The sequence below is a fragment of the Equus asinus genome, chromosome 3 (genome assembly GCF_041296235.1).
Source record: "Equus asinus isolate D_3611 breed Donkey chromosome 3, EquAss-T2T_v2, whole genome shotgun sequence".
Lineage (NCBI taxonomy): Eukaryota > Metazoa > Chordata > Mammalia > Perissodactyla > Equidae > Equus > Equus asinus.
In genome coordinates this window covers 39877363-39894106 of record NC_091792.1, presented here as the reverse complement: position 1 = coordinate 39894106, position 16744 = coordinate 39877363, and the positions used below count along the sequence as shown (strand labels likewise).

The 16744-nt window shown below is 45.9% G+C and overlaps 1 protein-coding gene across 1 annotated transcript in view; it reads left to right on the top strand.

Moving 5' to 3' along the window:
- The first annotated feature begins 6923 nt into the window (after positions 1-6923).
- TMEM154 (transmembrane protein 154) overlaps positions 6924-16744 on the top strand; it is a 40955-nt gene continuing 31134 nt past the window's right edge. Inside the window, exon 1 of the mRNA XM_014868528.3 lies at positions 6924-7378. Within this exon, the coding sequence (XP_014724014.1) occupies positions 7309-7378 (70 nt within the window). The 5' untranslated portion in view covers positions 6924-7308. The remainder of the gene's footprint in view (positions 7379-16744) is intronic.

Genomic DNA, 16744 nt, shown 5'->3' with positions numbered 1-16744 from the left:
CCTTGGACTTCCCATTCTCAATCCAGTGGACCCAGAGTGTCTCCCCACATCCGTCCTTCCCTGGGGATGGGAGGGTGGGAGGTTAGTTGTGTTGTTATTGAAATTATCATGAATGTGTGCGGTGGGATAGTAGATGAAATTCTATATAGATTTGGGAGCCCTAGACTCTCTCTGTTTACATACCCATCTAAAGCCCCTCAAACTAGCAAATTGGACGATTTGGTCCAGGAAAAGGAGGTCTCAGCTCAAATGCAAAGATAAATAAAGAGTTAATTCTTGGCTTTTGATCTTCTAAGGTCCCAAGACCAGAGCTGCGTTTTAGAGGCAGCCCTCCCTACCAACTCTGGCATGCCCAAGGCAATCCTAGAGAAAAATTGGGGGTGGAGGGAGAGGAGGGGCCCTGAAATAACTGAAGTTAATCCTGGATAACTGGGAAATCACCAAACTGGCTGGTTGTATTTGTAAGTGACTGTCTTCAGTTTACCTCCACTAGAATTGAAATTCAAAATTGATGCTATAATAGAAAAATAGAGTTACTATTTTTTCATACCTGAGTTTGTGGCCTATGAATTTTGTACTTACAGTGTGTTGACAGGATAGTAATACCAACTGCTAGCACTGGAAATGAAAGTAAGAGTAACACTGCTAGCTAATATGTATAGAAAAAGATCTGGAAGGATTTAAATATGGATTAATTTTGTTTTGCTTATGTGCATTTTTAAATTTTTCACAATAATAACGTACTGTTCTTGTAATAAGAAAAATATACTATTTTGTTTTAAAAACAATCACCTCCTACCCTCCACTACTCACTCCCACTTGGTACAAATCCTCTCAATTTCCATTTATTTTTGGCACTACCCACATACCCTGGCACTGGAGTTGTTCTTCCTACCGTCTTTCTTAGTTCTATTATAATTCACTATTTCCCCAAAATTTTTGCGCCTTTGTATTTTCTAGTTTCATTAGTGTTGAGGATTTAGTTGGCCAAGACACCATCACCCGTGAATCTGAAAAGCCAAATTAAACAGAAAAACAAAAGAGAAAGCATTGACAACGCTAATCAGTGTTTATCATTCTGAAGCGGGCTTTGGTGAAGATATTACATATTTTTGGATGATGTATGTTCTACTTCAAAAATACTGAAGAGACTTAGATAAAAAACTTATCAAGATACGATTTAATCGAAAATGAAACAGCAGCGGAAGGAAGTCTAGTTCCTTTTAACAGGTGTGGGAGGCCACAGATGAATAAGACTTGGACAGTCAGGTGCAGGGAGACAGACAAGATCTTCTTGGTATATTCTGATGGGCATTCTGGGGGCAGATGGAGGAAGGGAATTCAGTTCAGCCCGGGGGCTGGGGGGACTTCTGGGAAGGCTCCCTGGTGGAGACATCTCCTGAACTACATCCCGAAAGACAAGTTAGAGTTAGCCAGGAAAAGAAACGTTCCTAGAAACGGGAAGGGATCTGGGCTATGAAAGGTATGCAACCAAGCCTTACTTTCAGTTCTTTTAATTCTAGGCTTCCTGGCAAAGAAGACAAAAAAGGGAAATATGATGTGCTATTTATTTCTTACTATTTGGAAAAAGGGACATAACTTTGCAGGAGCTAAGAACGACACTCTAGAATGGTGATTCTTAAGTTTTATTGTGTATAAAAATCCCCCCAAACATCCTTAAAAATGCAGAGTTCTGGACCTCAGCTCCAGAGATTCTGACTCAATTGTTTTGGGGTGAGGTCTGGGGCTCTGAATCTAACAAGCTCCCCAAATCAGTCTGACGTAGGTGATCCTCCTCCAGCCCACTTAAAAAATACTGCCATAAAAGGAAGTTTTATTCATTCATTTGTTCACTCAAAACAATATTAAGCACAGTCCTATATCCTGGGGATGGACTGGAGAACAAGACAGAGCAGCCCCCGCCCTCAGGAAGACTCTGGTCAGTTAGAGGAGGACAGCCGACTCTGAGGACCTGCCTCTTCTCCTCAGGTGCTCCCCAAAGGGCCCTCAGGACCAGAGCTCTGCACCTTGCCCCCACACCAGTTGTCACTTCTGCTCCTACACACAGTCCTTCTCAGTTTCATTTTTAGTGAACAGGCCATCTGCCTAGGCCCTGGAGACTGTCACGGAAAAGGCCCAGGTGGAGGCCTGTGGTGGAGGCCCCGAGGATTCTCCAAACCCCGCCGCAGCCTCCCTGAGTGACCAGCTGAAAAGTGTGTGACCAAGGTTGGCAGCCAGGATGCAGGGACAGAGGCCACTGAGGGACTGACAAGTGACGATGGGCTGGTCAGGAGGAGCCTGGGTGTGTAGGCTCCCAGCTTCAAGGGAAATATACAGTATGTGACCCCAAATTCAGATGCTGAAGCCCTAACTTGCAACAGGATGGCATTTGGAGATGGGGCCTTTGGGAGGTGATTACAGTTAGATGGGGTCATCAGGGTGAGGCTCTCATGATGAAACTAGTGCCCTTGAAAGAGGAGACACCAGACAGCGTGCTCCCTCTCTCTCTCTCTCAGTGCCATGTGAGGACACAGCAAGAGGGAGGTCTTCCAGAACCATGAAGAGGGCTCCCACCAGAAATCGACCACGCTGGCACCCTGATCTCCAGCCTCCAGAACTGTGAGAACATATACGTCTGTTGTTAAGCCACCCTGTCTATGGTATTTCGTATGGCAGCCCGGGCCGACTAAGACGCAGAAATGCTGTCAGCCTGTCTCCTGGCGGCGGCTTCTCTGCACACTCTGGGGTCCTGTTTAATTCTTCTGCCCTGCCCCTGCCCTGCCCACTTATCTCTTGGGCACTCCTTCAGACTCTGGGACCTTAACCTCCTCCCTGTACCCTCTTAACCGGCTTCAGAGTGACTTCCAGGCCCCACCTGATGTTGCCATTCCCATGCCTGAGGGTCGGTCCCCTTGCTAAGCAAACCCTCCAGAGCCATCAGCTACCACCAGCTAGCATTTAGACGGAGAAAGAAGCCACAGAAAGCGTGCGCAGGAGTGCCAGCGTGAGTTTGTGTGTGAGCATGTGTGTACTTGTGAGTATGTAGGTGTGTGTTGAGAGACTGAATATATAAAAGGACAATGGCCAGACCATATATACATAAAAACAGAACTCTGACCCATGATCCGCAGCAGACAACCCAGGAAGCCAGCCTGCTGTCAATCAAACTTCTAGGAAGTCAGACCTGATCTCTAGCAACTGGTCCAGGAAGCTGAACAAGAATCCTCCTAACAATGGGCCCTGCTCCCCCACTGCCCCCCACCCCCCACTGCTTCCTATTTAGGAGAAGCAAATTTGCACCCCTGAGCAATCCTAGAACGATAACCAGAACTCTCCTCCAGCTCCCCATGCCAACCCCTCCCGTCAGGGCACACCTGAGCCTCCCCTTTTTCCGCTGCAGAGCTTTCCCTCTCTGCCAAAACGCGAGTGATGGCGGCAGCTGTCTCCTCCTTACAGCAAGCTCGCATAAACAGCCTTTGCTTGTTCTCATTTGGTTCCTCTTCATGTATTTCTCCAGTGTGCCTGAGTGTGTGTACATGTGTGAGTGTGTCTGAGTGCGTGTGCCTGTCCCTGCACAGTGGGAATGGCACAGTCGGGGGCTCAAGGGCAATGCCGAGGGGGAGCCTGCACTGGCTTTAAGATCTCATTGCCTCTGGAAAAGTCTCTCCTCTATCAGGGCTGAAGGGAAGGGAGGGGAGAACGGGGGGGGGGGGGGGGGGGGGGGGAGGGAAGGGAGGAGGAACTGGATGAGACTCACTTCTGTCACACAGAGAGTTGGCTGTAAAAGCCGCACTTGTGTAAAGTAATAGAGCCTGCAGAACCAGTAACCGGCTTCTCCTCCTGCCCTCCTGAGCATGACGAGGCCTCAGGGCATTCCCTAGGCTCCATACTCCATCCCCTCCCTTCCTCCTTTCACTGCGGAAAGCCAGTGGCAGGCACCAAGCTGCCATCACCCCTGCCTGTGCGCCTGCCATTCGCTCTGCAGGCTTCCCCTGGTGCCTCGTGGTTGTGACTGGGGCCCCGACTTCCTGCTAGGAGTGTATCAGGATTTAATCTGAGGCCAGGCAGCCACTTGCCAAATTAATGGTTGGTAAAATTAGAACAAACAGAGGTAAATAGCCCTTTACCTAGCACACAGCGTCTCTGTGATTTTAACGGCAGCAACGAGATCACCGAGGTGCTACAATTTTCTGATCAATGATGGTAATTTTCTTTCCCTTAAGATCAGCTTAATCATGCTAAGGGTCTCAGAGAGCTCAGGGGTCAAAAGAAAATTACACGGTTGTGCAGGATTTCTCTGCAGCCGAGGTTTATTTTGCACATCACTCTGACGCTGCTCAGAAGCAAGGCCCGGCACAGCTGTGGAAAGGGTGAGGAATGGTCTGGCCACACGGCTGGGCTCCAGCGAGGACTGTAGGATAAGCCAGTCTGTGGTCCAGCTATAGATCCCTACTCGGCAAACTTCCAGCAAGGTGCGGTGTTAAAATCGAAGAAACCAAGATTGACACCTCGCCCTTGCCAAACACGTGCCTCTAGCCTGAAATCCAACAACAGTCACAATAGGGCATAAATGGCAAGGTGAAGGGAATTTCCAAGCCATGGGCCTTCTCCCTTGCATGCATGTGTCGCAGCTGGAGAAATGTGTACTAGTACGGGCATAACTGCCAACCAGTCTCAGAGCCGGAGGGTCTCCGAGCCAGTGGGCTGTTGACGTGCTCAGTGAGAGTTCCATTAATAGCTCTTTCCCTATGGTTTTCAAATCTATCATCCAGTTTTGAACTCGTCTATTTTCTTCCGCTGTATATTCTATATTGTCGCCTAAGGTGCAAAAGCATATTATACCAGGAGTTGACTTGATTGCCAGTTAACAACATTAAAGTGGATATTTAAATCCATTAACAAACTGATCATTACATGAATCACCAACCTATTTCTTGTGGATGAGAACTGAGAGAAATGGTGACTAATGACATTCAAAAGCAGCAAGGCACTAAACAAAAAATTAATGGCTATGTCAGGGGCTGAGGAATTCCAGTCACCTCGTGTGTGTATGCCAACCAGACCACTGAAGATGAAACCTTCCGGAAGGTGGTGACTCGTGGTGACTCATGGTGACCAGCAGGCAAGGGGTTGGAGATGAGATGGGTATCCGATGCCTCTCCCTATCTGCTGGTCCATCTTGACACCATCACAAACACAGTTACAAAACTGCATTCTGTAGGGCCTAGGCCCTAAACCTAAACCAAGGGCAGGACTTCAACCAAAACACAAAAACCCAACACACTCTAATCTCTCCTACATCTGGTCTAAACAGATACCTTCTTCCTGCATTGTTTCAATTGAGTAGGATTTCCACCCCATTCTAATGCATCTCAGGCCTATTTTGCTTGCTGTTAGCAACCTCTGAGGAATCTATTTGTCACGAGAGATGGAAGAAAATGAAATGCAGATTCCCCACCCCCACCCCAGAGCATATTCTGCTTTGGAAATGGGCCCTTTATTTAAAAGATCTTTCTCTCTTACCATCAAACAATCTACCAAACCCTTTGGTAGTTTCCCAAAGGAGTTGAAAACTTCTGTCCACACAAATACTTTCACATGAATGTTTACAGCATCTTTATTTATAATTGCCAACATTTGGAAGCAGACAAGATGTCTTTCTTTAGGTAAATGAATAAACTGTGGTACATCCAGACAACGGAGTATTGTTGAGCACTAAAAAGAAATGAGCTATTAGCCATGAAAAGACGTGGAGGAACCTTAAATGCATATTACTAAGTGAAAGAAACCAGTCTGAAAAGGCTGCACACTGTATGATTCCAATTCTATGACATTCTGGAAAAGGCAGTCCTATGGAGACAATAAGAAGATCAGTGGTTGGCAGGGCTTGAGGTCTGGCGAGGGACGAATAGGTGAGCACAGATGATTTTTAGGGCAGTGAAACTGTTCTGTACGATACTGTCATGCTGGATTTGTGTCATTATGCGTGTGTCCAAACCCAGAGAATGTGCAAAACCAAGAGTGAGCCCTAATGTAAACTATGAACTTTGGGTGATTATGATGTGTCAATGTAGGTTCCTCAACTGTAACAAATGTGGTGGGTGTTGATAATGGGGAAGGCTGGGCATGTGTGGGGCAGAGGGTACAAAGGAAATCTCTGTACCTTCCTCTTAATTTTGTTGTCAATGTAAAACTGCTCTGAAAAGAAAAGTCTTCATAAAGAAAAAATAAAAGAAATAAAACAGAAACAAACAATAAAAATCTTTTTTTCTCTGAGGAAGTGGAGCACACTTTCAGGCAGGGTGTAGCATTACCCTTTACCTCCCTCTGAGCCTTGAAGTGAGGGGGCATTCAGGACCCAGCCGGGAGGATGCACCTGGCTGGAAGGAAGTTGCCTGGCCACTTTCCTATGGTGCAGGTGTCCCTGCTGTCTGGGCCTGCACTGTGCAACACAGCAGCTACTAGCCACGTGGCGTTATTTAAATCTGAATTAATAGAAATAAAAACCAAGGGCTGGCCCAGTGACGCAGCGGTTTTGAGTTTGCACGTTCCGCTTCTCGGTGGCCCTGGGTTCGCCGGTTCGGATCCCGGGTGCGGACAGGACACCGCTTGGCACGCCATGCTGTGGTAGGTGTCCCACATATAAAGTAGAGGAAGATGGGCACGGATGTTAGCTCAGGGCCAGTCTTCCTCAGCAAAAAGAGGAGGATTGGCAGCAGTTAGCTCAGGGCTAATCTTCCTCAAAATAAATTAAATAAATAAATAAATAAAAATTCAGTTTGCACTAGCCTCATTTCAAGTGCTCAACAGCATATGTGGCCAATGGCTACCGTATTGCACAGCACAAACGTAGAACATTTCCATCATCTCAGAAAGTTCTACTGAATAGGACTGCTCTAGACTCCAGGCAGCCCCAGAGACTCACCTGGGGGTGGAGTGAAATCGCAAATTGAGAATGCCTGTGGTCCGGGACCCCCAGTTGCAGATCCCGAATGATCTCTGAGCAACGGATACTGTTTCCACATCGACAATTTCAAAAGCTGGAGGCCAGTGCTAGGGCCGGGGCTGGAGAGAACTGGCGAGGCGTGCTAACTGAATCAGTGCTTGAAGAGCAACTTCTCTTTTGCAATCCTTGCTGGTCTGACAGGCTCCTGCCGAATTACATCACTTCCTAAAAAACAGGCAAACACCTCTCCTTCAAGTTAGCACCGACCCAAACAAGCAGGAAACAGGAAATGTTCACGTTTCAGGGAGGCTGAAAGCCGGCGCAGCATCACGCCGGAGCAGCGAGCGCCCAGGCCCGCTGACATGAAGGCTCCTCGCGCCGCCCTGGTCCTTGCCCTGGCGATCGCGCTCCTTCCCACCCGCCCGGCTCAGGGTAAGCTCCCTCCAGGCTTTCCACTCCAGGGAAGGAGGAGAATGAAGGCTTGGTTGGTGCCCGAGGCTACAGAACTCTGCCGGGGAGGGGAACACCCAGAAAAATCTAATCCTTTCTACGAAAGTAGTGGAGAAAATTAGAGCTGTCTTTTTGGGGGAGGGTGGGGCAGGAGGGTGGACGTGGCTTTCCCTGCAGTTGGCTGCCGGCGCTCCAGCGCGCTCCCTTAATTTAACCTTCCTGCAATCTTTGTCTTCTAAGATACGTGGGTCCCTGTAATTTACAAACTTTAATGGCATATTAAGAAAACCGTAAACTCTTTGGCAGTTCATGTGAAAGAACGTTTCAATCAGCTGAAACAGAGCAATAATGAATTTGCTTTTAATAATATGGGCTGAGAAGTCTGCCCGGTTCCAAAAACTCTTGGAAAAACTGGGGTGTGGAAATTTACTACTGGAAAGTATACTAAAGAAAAACTGTAAGTTAAAAAGGAAATTGTAAACAGGAAATTATCTGAGGAGTTACGAGGCATCCACTCTAACTTAGCAAGAGAGATCTTTCCTCTGCTTTTCTTTGATCTCCTTACTTTAGAGAACAGTTTCTTTTCATTGATTGTTACTAATGAAGCTTTGTTGAAAGAAGTAATGTGACTGTAGCAAATGAAAGGTATTGGAAAAGAAGAAATATTAGATCTCATTATTTTGAGCTAAGAGCAGTAAGCGGTTTATACCCTTGACCATGGCTTCAACAAGCACAATCAGCCTCAATTGCCTCTTACATTTTGTTGACTTGCCCTTTGGTGAATAAACTTGCTGGCCATGGATACTCTCTGCTTCTAGTATAGGGCCGTGTTAGCAAAAGGAAAGTTCTCAAGCCACAGTTCTTTAAATAGGATGGGGGGCATACGGCTCTGACCTAACAGATGTGGCAACTTCCTGGAGATTAGCAGTCAGCACCCAACCACCCCCACCCACAAAATTCTCTTTCCCTGGATGCTCTCCACATGGTCTCTCCAGCATCTGAGGTGGAAAACGGAAAGTGATGGGTGAACCATTCCAACTAGTTCGGTTAAAATTGAGGTTAGTGTTCAAAATGAGTTTGGGGGACAAAGTGTTGTTTTGTGCACAAAGTTTTGGAGCTGGAAGGGAGCTTTAAAGTGATGCAGCTCGAGCCTTACGAGGGAGACAGGTGACGAAACAGAGGCAGAGGAAGGTGAGATGTCTGAGTGTCCCCGCTCTTCTGACTTGGACTCCAGGGGACCGACCACACTCCCTGCCAAGACCTCTGTACCTGACTCCTTTCCCCAAAGGGCATCCCTTGGCGCCAGAGGCAGCGGAGCCTAACCATCCCCCTGCCACCTCTCTTAGCTTTCGCAACACTACCGCAGGTGCCTCAAACACGCCCCTGAGGGTAATATTTAACCTTGCCTGAGTATTTGCTTGAGCTTCTGAAAAATGATTGAATCCAGTGTCTGCAGTTAGATGATGCAAAAGGAAAATCTGAAGAGACTCGGTAAGAGTTGTCTTTCTGATGCCCGTGTCTGATCATGTGACTCTCCACTTAGAGACCTTCGTTCAGATGCTCCTCATTTAGGCCCCTTAGTCTCTCACTTCTATCTCCCTTCCAGTGGCTCCTCCGTCCATGCACCTTCCCACTCCCCAGCCACGGCCCCCTCTAGTCGCACTGAATGGAGCATGTGCTCCGGGCCTCTGTGAAGTGAATAAGTTCTCTTTTTTCTACTTAGTGAACTCCTGTACGACTGTAAAAGACTCAGATCGAGCAATACTTCCTCCTTGATGTTTCCTCTTACTCCCCCTTTCGTGGTGCCTGCACTTCCCCCCTGTTCTGCCCCTAGAGACCTAAATTTCTGAGAACACAGCTCATCACTTCGAACCATAATTGTGCCTGTGTCTACATCTCTGACCAGGCTGTGATCACCTCCAGGGAAAGTCGTCTTCAGTTCCTCTTGGACTTTCCAAAGCCCTGTAAAAGGTTAGCAAAAAACTCAATAACTGCTCATAAATACTAAAATCATCCTAGAATGGATAAGAAGCTGATCACTAAAAACTGATGAACTTCTGACAACAGGTAGAGTTAGAATGTCAGGAGTGGTCAAAGACGAAATGCCGCGTTTAAGTCAAAGACAGAAAGCTGCGTTTCAGTAGAGTGCAGGATTATGGAGGTAACCCAACCCACTTCCTGGGCCCTGCCTGGATTCCCCGTGTCTGAAAATGCAAAACTTCCCATTACAAAAAGCCATATAATCAAAGCTTTTTAGAGAGTAGTCAATAGAAAGTCTGTTCTAAAGACCAAATGTATTAATCTTTTTTTTTTTTTTTTAGGAAGATTATCCCTGAGCTAACATCTGCCGCCAATCCTCCTCTTTTTGCAGAGGAAGACTGGCCCTGAGCTAACATCTATGCCCATCTTCCTCTACTTTATATGTGGGATGCCTGCCCCAGCATGGTTTGATAAGCGGTGCATAGGTCCGCACCCAGGATCCAAACAGGCAAACCCTGGGCCACCAAAGTGGAATGTGTGAACTTAACCGCTGTGCAACCAGGCCAGCCCCCCAAATGTATATTTTTTAATGAATTAATGTATATCCTTTTGAGCTAATGGTGCCTAGGACTTCAAAATGTGAGTTAGTTTATAGGTGTCACACTTGTATTTCCTTGAATTCTTCAAAAAATATGTTGGAGGGGCCGGCCTGGTGGCGCAGCAGTTAAGTTTGCATGCTCTGCTTCAGCAGCCCAGGGTTCGCCAGTTCAGATCCTGGGTGCAGACATGGCACCGCTTGGCAAGCCATGCTGTGGCAGGCATCCCATGTATAAAGTGGAGGAAGATGGGCACGGATGTTAGCTCAGGGCCCGTCTTCCTCAGCAAAAAGAGGAGGATTGGCAGCAGATGTTAGCTCAAGGCTAATCTTCCTCAAAAAAAAGAAAATATCTTGGAGATGTTTGGTAGAAGAATCTAACCGACTGAGCAGCCCAACTCTCTCCCTTGCAGGCATATTCCGGGATATATCGCAAATCAAGCATTTATTAACCACAAATGGGCTGCATTGTCTAACCCTGCAGTTGCCTGGACCAGCAGCTTTACCTCTGAGTCAGCATCTTTTCTCTTTGTGTAGATAGAGAGCCTGACGCAGAATTGATTACTATCCCAAGTGAAAGCAACCACTTAGACATCACCAAGAGAGAAATGAGAAAACAGCTTTTCTGGGATTTTGACCAAACAGATGAGCATAGTTACAGAAGACTCGGGGCCTGAGTATCGTGGCTGTGTGGGATGCTAAGAAGGTCAGAGTCAAGGCGACATTCTGCCCCTGGAGGGAAGGGAGGCGTCTCCACCTGGTTCTTCAGCCGGTGCCCTGCCAACGTCAGCTTAACACTATCAGAAAGCTGAAAGCAACCTCCCAGATCCCAAAAGCATGAGATTTATTAGCTGCCACAGGCAGGATGGTTTGTAGAAAGGAGAGCTAAAGGGCATGAGGCAGAAACAAGGAGGCTGTAACAGTTTTGGTGGCCAGAGTCGTCAAATGTTGGGTTTGCCAGGAGGTGTGAGAGGTTTGCTGGGCTGTTTCAGAAGAGTAAGAACCAAATAATTATTGGATGAATCTTGCAAAGGAGAGAAATAATAGAAGAAAATACGAGGTGCATCAGAGAAGTTGCACTTTCTGACACTGTTCTTGTTTCAATGAATGTGACTGCCATCTGCTATTTCCCGGGAAAGTCTCAATTTCAACTAGTAATAATGATGATGGCAAACATATACAGTGCTCATTATATGCCAGGCATTGTTCTAAACACTTTACGTATGCTAACTCATTTAATTCTCATAACAACCTTATACAGTGGGTACTACTACCCCTGTTTTAAATATGATAAAACTGAGGCACAGAGAGGTTGAGTGACTTGCCCAAGGTCACACAGCTAAGTAGTAGATCTAAGTAAGTTTCAGCCTCAGGATTTCGTGCTCTAAGCATACGCTCTATTACTTCTGGGTTTTCGGGCTCTGCCGGGCTGTATGTCTACTTTCAGGTTTGGAACAATATAGCTCTGGTGTCTTCTCAACTGTAGATGTAACACGTAAGGTCTTGGCCAGGCTCTAAGGTTACCATGTGTTAATAAAAGAGCTGTGTTTGGTTGGTTGGGTCAGAGACTGGCTGACAGGAAAATGAATGGTGAGAATTGGGTTAAACTTCAGCCTGCAGAGTGGGAAGTGGGGGGGAGGGGAGCCGCTGAAAGGTGCAGAGTGAGCAACAGAGAATCTGAGGATTAGCATAATTAATACCAGAAGCAGGAAAAACAGAACGTTGAAGTCGCTCAGCAAGAGGCTTGAGGGTGTGGGAACCAGGGAGAGACGGCGCAGCCTTCTGTCAGGCAGAGTCGCTGTGGGAGAGCTCTGCTGAGAACTGACCCCAGGACCAAACACCAAAAAAACAAGCCGAATGGGACTTACTGAGGCTTAAGTCCCTCTTTGTCTGAAAGGCTGACCCAGGAAACCAGAAGAGGGCAGGGGCTTGGCTGGGATCAGCTCAATTCTGTAAAGAAACAATGCAACCCGCAATTTGCCTACCTGTGTCTGGTTTGCACCACCCTCAAATGTTGGCAAAGACGTGGAGAAACCGGAACTGGGCGCCGCTGGGGGGATGGCAGGTTAATGCAATCGTCTCGTCTATCCTGCTGCAGAGCCCATCTGTTGGGCTTTTCCTTTCCGTTGTCACATTTTTCATTTCTAGAAAATATTTTTTTCATTTCTGGAAAATCCTTTTGTATGTTTATATAGTGTCTTGGTTTTATTTTTTTTCTTGTGTTCTTTCTTCTTTTACTTCTTTATTTTAAACATATTACTGTCTATTTGATACCTTTAATCTGAAGTTTATGTAGATCTTATCCTGTTGCTCATTGCATCTGTGGGCTCCTGTTCATGAGGGAAATCCTGGGGGCACTGAGGGCAGAATCTGGCACACAGAGGCTGGCTCACCCTGTTTAACAGAATCCCAAATTTTCTGATCCCATCATCAAGCTACTGTAAATACTTTCCCAATACACCCTCAGTGCCATCGCCACAAAATAGCGTTTGGAAGAGACTCAGACAGGGATGTGCCGGCTTGAGGAGAACCGGTGCTTGGACCCCCCCCCCCCCAGCCTTGGGATGGGGAAGGGGCCGCCTCAGGGGTCAGCCTCCAAGAGTTGAATGAAGACGTGCCGAAACCTCCTTAAAGGTGCAAGCCAGCAACCCAGAGTCAGCAGTGGGGCCAAGGTGGTAAACAGAAGCAGGTAACCAAGGAGACCAAAGTGATTGCCAAGGAGAAAGAAGTAGACAAAACAAAATTCAGAATCGGAGGAGGGGCCAGGGGCCGGCTGTCAGGATGATAGTGAGATCAGCTGGGGTTAGTGCACCTGACTTTGAACTTTGCCAAAGACGTTGCAACTGCTTTTCTTTCTCCCTCTCTCTCTCTCTGTCTCTCTCTGTCTCTGTCTCTGTCTGTCTCTCTCTCTCCATGGCCTTGTATTTTAGCTTTAACTTTTGACCCAATAGATGGACGGGAGCCCCTGAAAGCATTATATAGCCTCGTACATTCCTAAAGGTCCAAAGCTTTGTTCTCGGGAATCCCCATAGGAATATACAGTTCTGAATTTGAATTTCCTCTACAATCTTTTCTTTTTTTTTCATATTTTCGGCCCTAGGGATTTCCTTGTTTCCTTGAGATTTCTTTTTTTTTTTTAAGATTTAATTTTTTTTTCCTTTTTCTCCCCAAAGCCCCCCGGTACATAGTTGTATATTCTTCGTTGTGGGTCCTTCTAGTTGTGGTATGTGGGATGCTGCCTCAGCGTGGTTTGATGAGCAGTGCCATGTCCGCGCCCAGGATTCGAACTAACGAAACACTGGGCCGCCTGCAGCGGAGCGCGCGAACTTAACCACTCAGCCACGGGGCCAGCCCCTCTTGAGATTTCTTTATACATTTAAAAAATTACTTCTTATATGTCATCCAGTATTTCTAGATGTTGCATATTGGGAGAATTTTAGAGGTTACCAACTATACCAGATTACTAGAAAAGGGAATTTTTCCAGACAACCATTCTGAAGAACCATTTGGAAATATTTAGTCAAATGAAGACGTTCATACCCTCCAACCCCAACAATTTACTCCTAGGTGTACACCCCAGATCACTCACAAACGTGCAGCCACGTATCGTGGCCAAGAGTGTTGATTGTAGCATTGTTTGCCAAAATGGAAAAAATACAAACAACCTAAATGTCCATTAGCAGAAGAAAAACACCTGAAACTTGGTGTAGGCATAGTATAAGATATCATAGAACAGGTAAGATTAATGAACTAGAGCCAAATGTATCAAGATGAATCAGTCTCAAATGTGATGTTGACCAAAAAAGCCAGCTGAAGATTATTATGCACAGAATAATTACATTAGCTAAAGTTTTTAAGACACTTCAAATTCTGCTGATATTGATTAGGGCCATAGGCGTATTGAGAAGTGCGGGATGATCCGTGCTAAGTTAGGAGAGCAGTTACTTTTGGGGAGGCAGAGAGAGCAGAGATCAAGGAGAGATGTAAGGAGGGCTTCAACCGTGTCTATCATGTCGTTTCTTTCAGAAAAGACATGGAATCCAAGGGTCAGCAAGCTAAGACCCATGAGCCGAACTCAGCCAGCTTCCTGTTTTTTCCAACTCTTGAGCTGAGAACAGTTTTTACATTTTTAAATGGTTATATTTTAATGCTTATATAAGAACTTATATAATAGCCTATATTTTGCCTCTTGGCCCACAAGATCTAAAATACTTACCCTCTGGCCCTTTAAGAAAGAGATTGCCAATGCCTGCTCTAGTCAGCATGGGAAAATGTAGGACAATTAGTGGTGGGTACCCTGTTATTTGTTACATTATCCTCTATTCTTTTCGGTAGGTATACATTCATAATGAAAAATAATGAGAGAGCCTGTGAGTTCCGTTCCAGCTCTCCGGAGTCTGCCTCCAGCTTTTTTCCATCTTTCTTTTCCATAACTCTCCATCTCTTTGAAAGAGAGTCAACACTTCTTCATTTTCTCCCTTTCCATTCATTCCTCAACCCACCGCGATCTGGCTACGGCGTCAAGCACAGCATACAGAAGGCTATCACTGGGTCACTGGTGCCTCCTAATAGCTAAACCCAAAGGACCCATTTCTGTCCTTATTTTACATTTTTCTCTGTAACACTTAACATGATTAGTCAGTTATTGGAACTCTCCTCTTCCTTGGGTCTTATGATGCTATTTTCTTCTCCTATGACTCTGATTGGTCCTTTCCAGTTTTTGGTTATGAATCTTCCTCTTCCACCTTCTCATCTCATATTAATATGTACCTTTTCTTTTCACTCCTTACATCATTCCTGGGCCATGACATCCACTTGTGTGGCTTTCATCTCACTCCTCAGCCAATGATTCCCAGTCAGCCACCTCCAGCCGGCCTACCTGCCTGACTCGAGATCCACATGCTCATCATCAGTTCTCCTTGGATTTGTCACAGGGGCCTTGACCTCAGCGTGTCCCAGACAGAACTCATTCTCGGCTCCCTGCTGGTTTAGACTCTTGTTAGCTCTCACCTGGTCTGCTGGGTGGTGTTTCGGTTTCTCTTCCTTAAAACAAAACCAATTAATCTAGTTTCTTTTTGAAATTTGAATTTTTTTCTATAGTTCTTTGTTTTATAAGAATTGGAGCCATCTTTATTATTTCCTGCTTCTCACCCCATCGAAGTTTTCAGAAATAGAAGTCCAGTGGTTATCAGAATTTGCTGATATGTTCTTTCTCCCCCCTGACAATCCTGTTTACTAATTTAAAATTTTATTTGTTCCTTTCTAAAAATTATGCTTGTTTATTTATTTGTTTATGATTAAGATTGCCAGATGAAGCAAATAAAAATATAGGACACCCAGTTAAATATAAATTCCAAATAACCAAAACTTTTTTTAGTATAAGTACATCCCATGCAACTTAATGTAAGTATAGGACACACAAATATTGCATGGGATATATTTATACTAAAAAATTATTCGTTGTTTATCTGATATTCAAATTTAACAGGGTGGACTATATTTTATCTAGTGACTCTATTTATGATTATGATTATCTTTTGTCAAGCAAAGAACATCCCTATATTGGTTCATCACTAAGGCCTCAGGCGTATTGACTATGTAGCCAGCTATCAAATATCAGAAGAATATTCAGGCTAGTCCTAGATCAATCATGCAAATGGCAAGTAAAGAAATCATTGCTGGAAAAAACAACCAATGATTAAGTAGAAAAAACCAGGGACCCAAGAGTGGATCAACTTCAGAGAATCTATTAATTTGTTGTATTAAAAACTAAATGAAAAGGGCCAATCTGGTGGCGCAGTGGTTAAGTTGGTGCACTCCACTTCGGCAGCCCAGCGTTCGCGGGTTTGGATCCCAGGCGCAGACATGGCACTCCTTGACAAGCCATGCTGTGGCAGGCGTCCCACATATAAAGTAGAGGAAGATGGGCACGGATGTGAGCTCAGGGCCAGTCTTCCTCAGCAAAAAGAGGAGGATTGGCAGCAGATGTTAGCTTGGGGTTAATCTTCCTCAAAAAAAGAAAAAAAGGGGCCGGCCCCATGGCCGAGTGGTTAAGTTCGTGTGTTCTGCTTTGGCAGCCCAAGGTTTCACCTGTTTGGATCCTGGGCGCGGACATGGCACCACTTGTCAGGCCATGCTGAGGCGGCGTCCCACATGCCACAACTAGAAGGGACTACAACTAGAGTGTGTGACTATGTACTGGGGGGCCTTGGGGAGAAGAAGAAGAAGAAAATGATTGGCAACAGATGTTAGCTCAGGTGCCATCTTAAAAAAAAAAACTAAATGAGAAAAAAATCATAGGATTATATTAACAAACCCAGAAAGAGTGAGCATAGCATGTCAGTAGCTCGAGCAGCAGCACTAAAATTCCGAGGACGTGGGGCCTGTTAGACCATCTAGGATGGAAGGGCAGGATTAACTCTCTTTCAAGGCACTATAGGATCAGAAACTAGCCAGCCTGGGAAACCTGTCAAGGGCTTTGCTGACCCTGGAAAATCCAGCCACCATTTTGCTCCCCTCAGACACCACTTCAAAGACCTCAGGAACTTGCTTCCTTCTTGAGCCTCTTGGAAGAAAACCTCAGACAATAAACAAACTTCTGCTCCCTCCTCCCCATGGGCTGGCGATGTGGAACTTTCCCGTCCCTCCTGCTGCTCATGGTGAAGGTACATTAGCCACTGAGAAGCCCACATCTGCTTTCCCTGCTTTCTTGGTCTCTAATTTATCACAAACATCTGTCTACCACTGAGCACACCTGGTTTATCCAGCAGGCA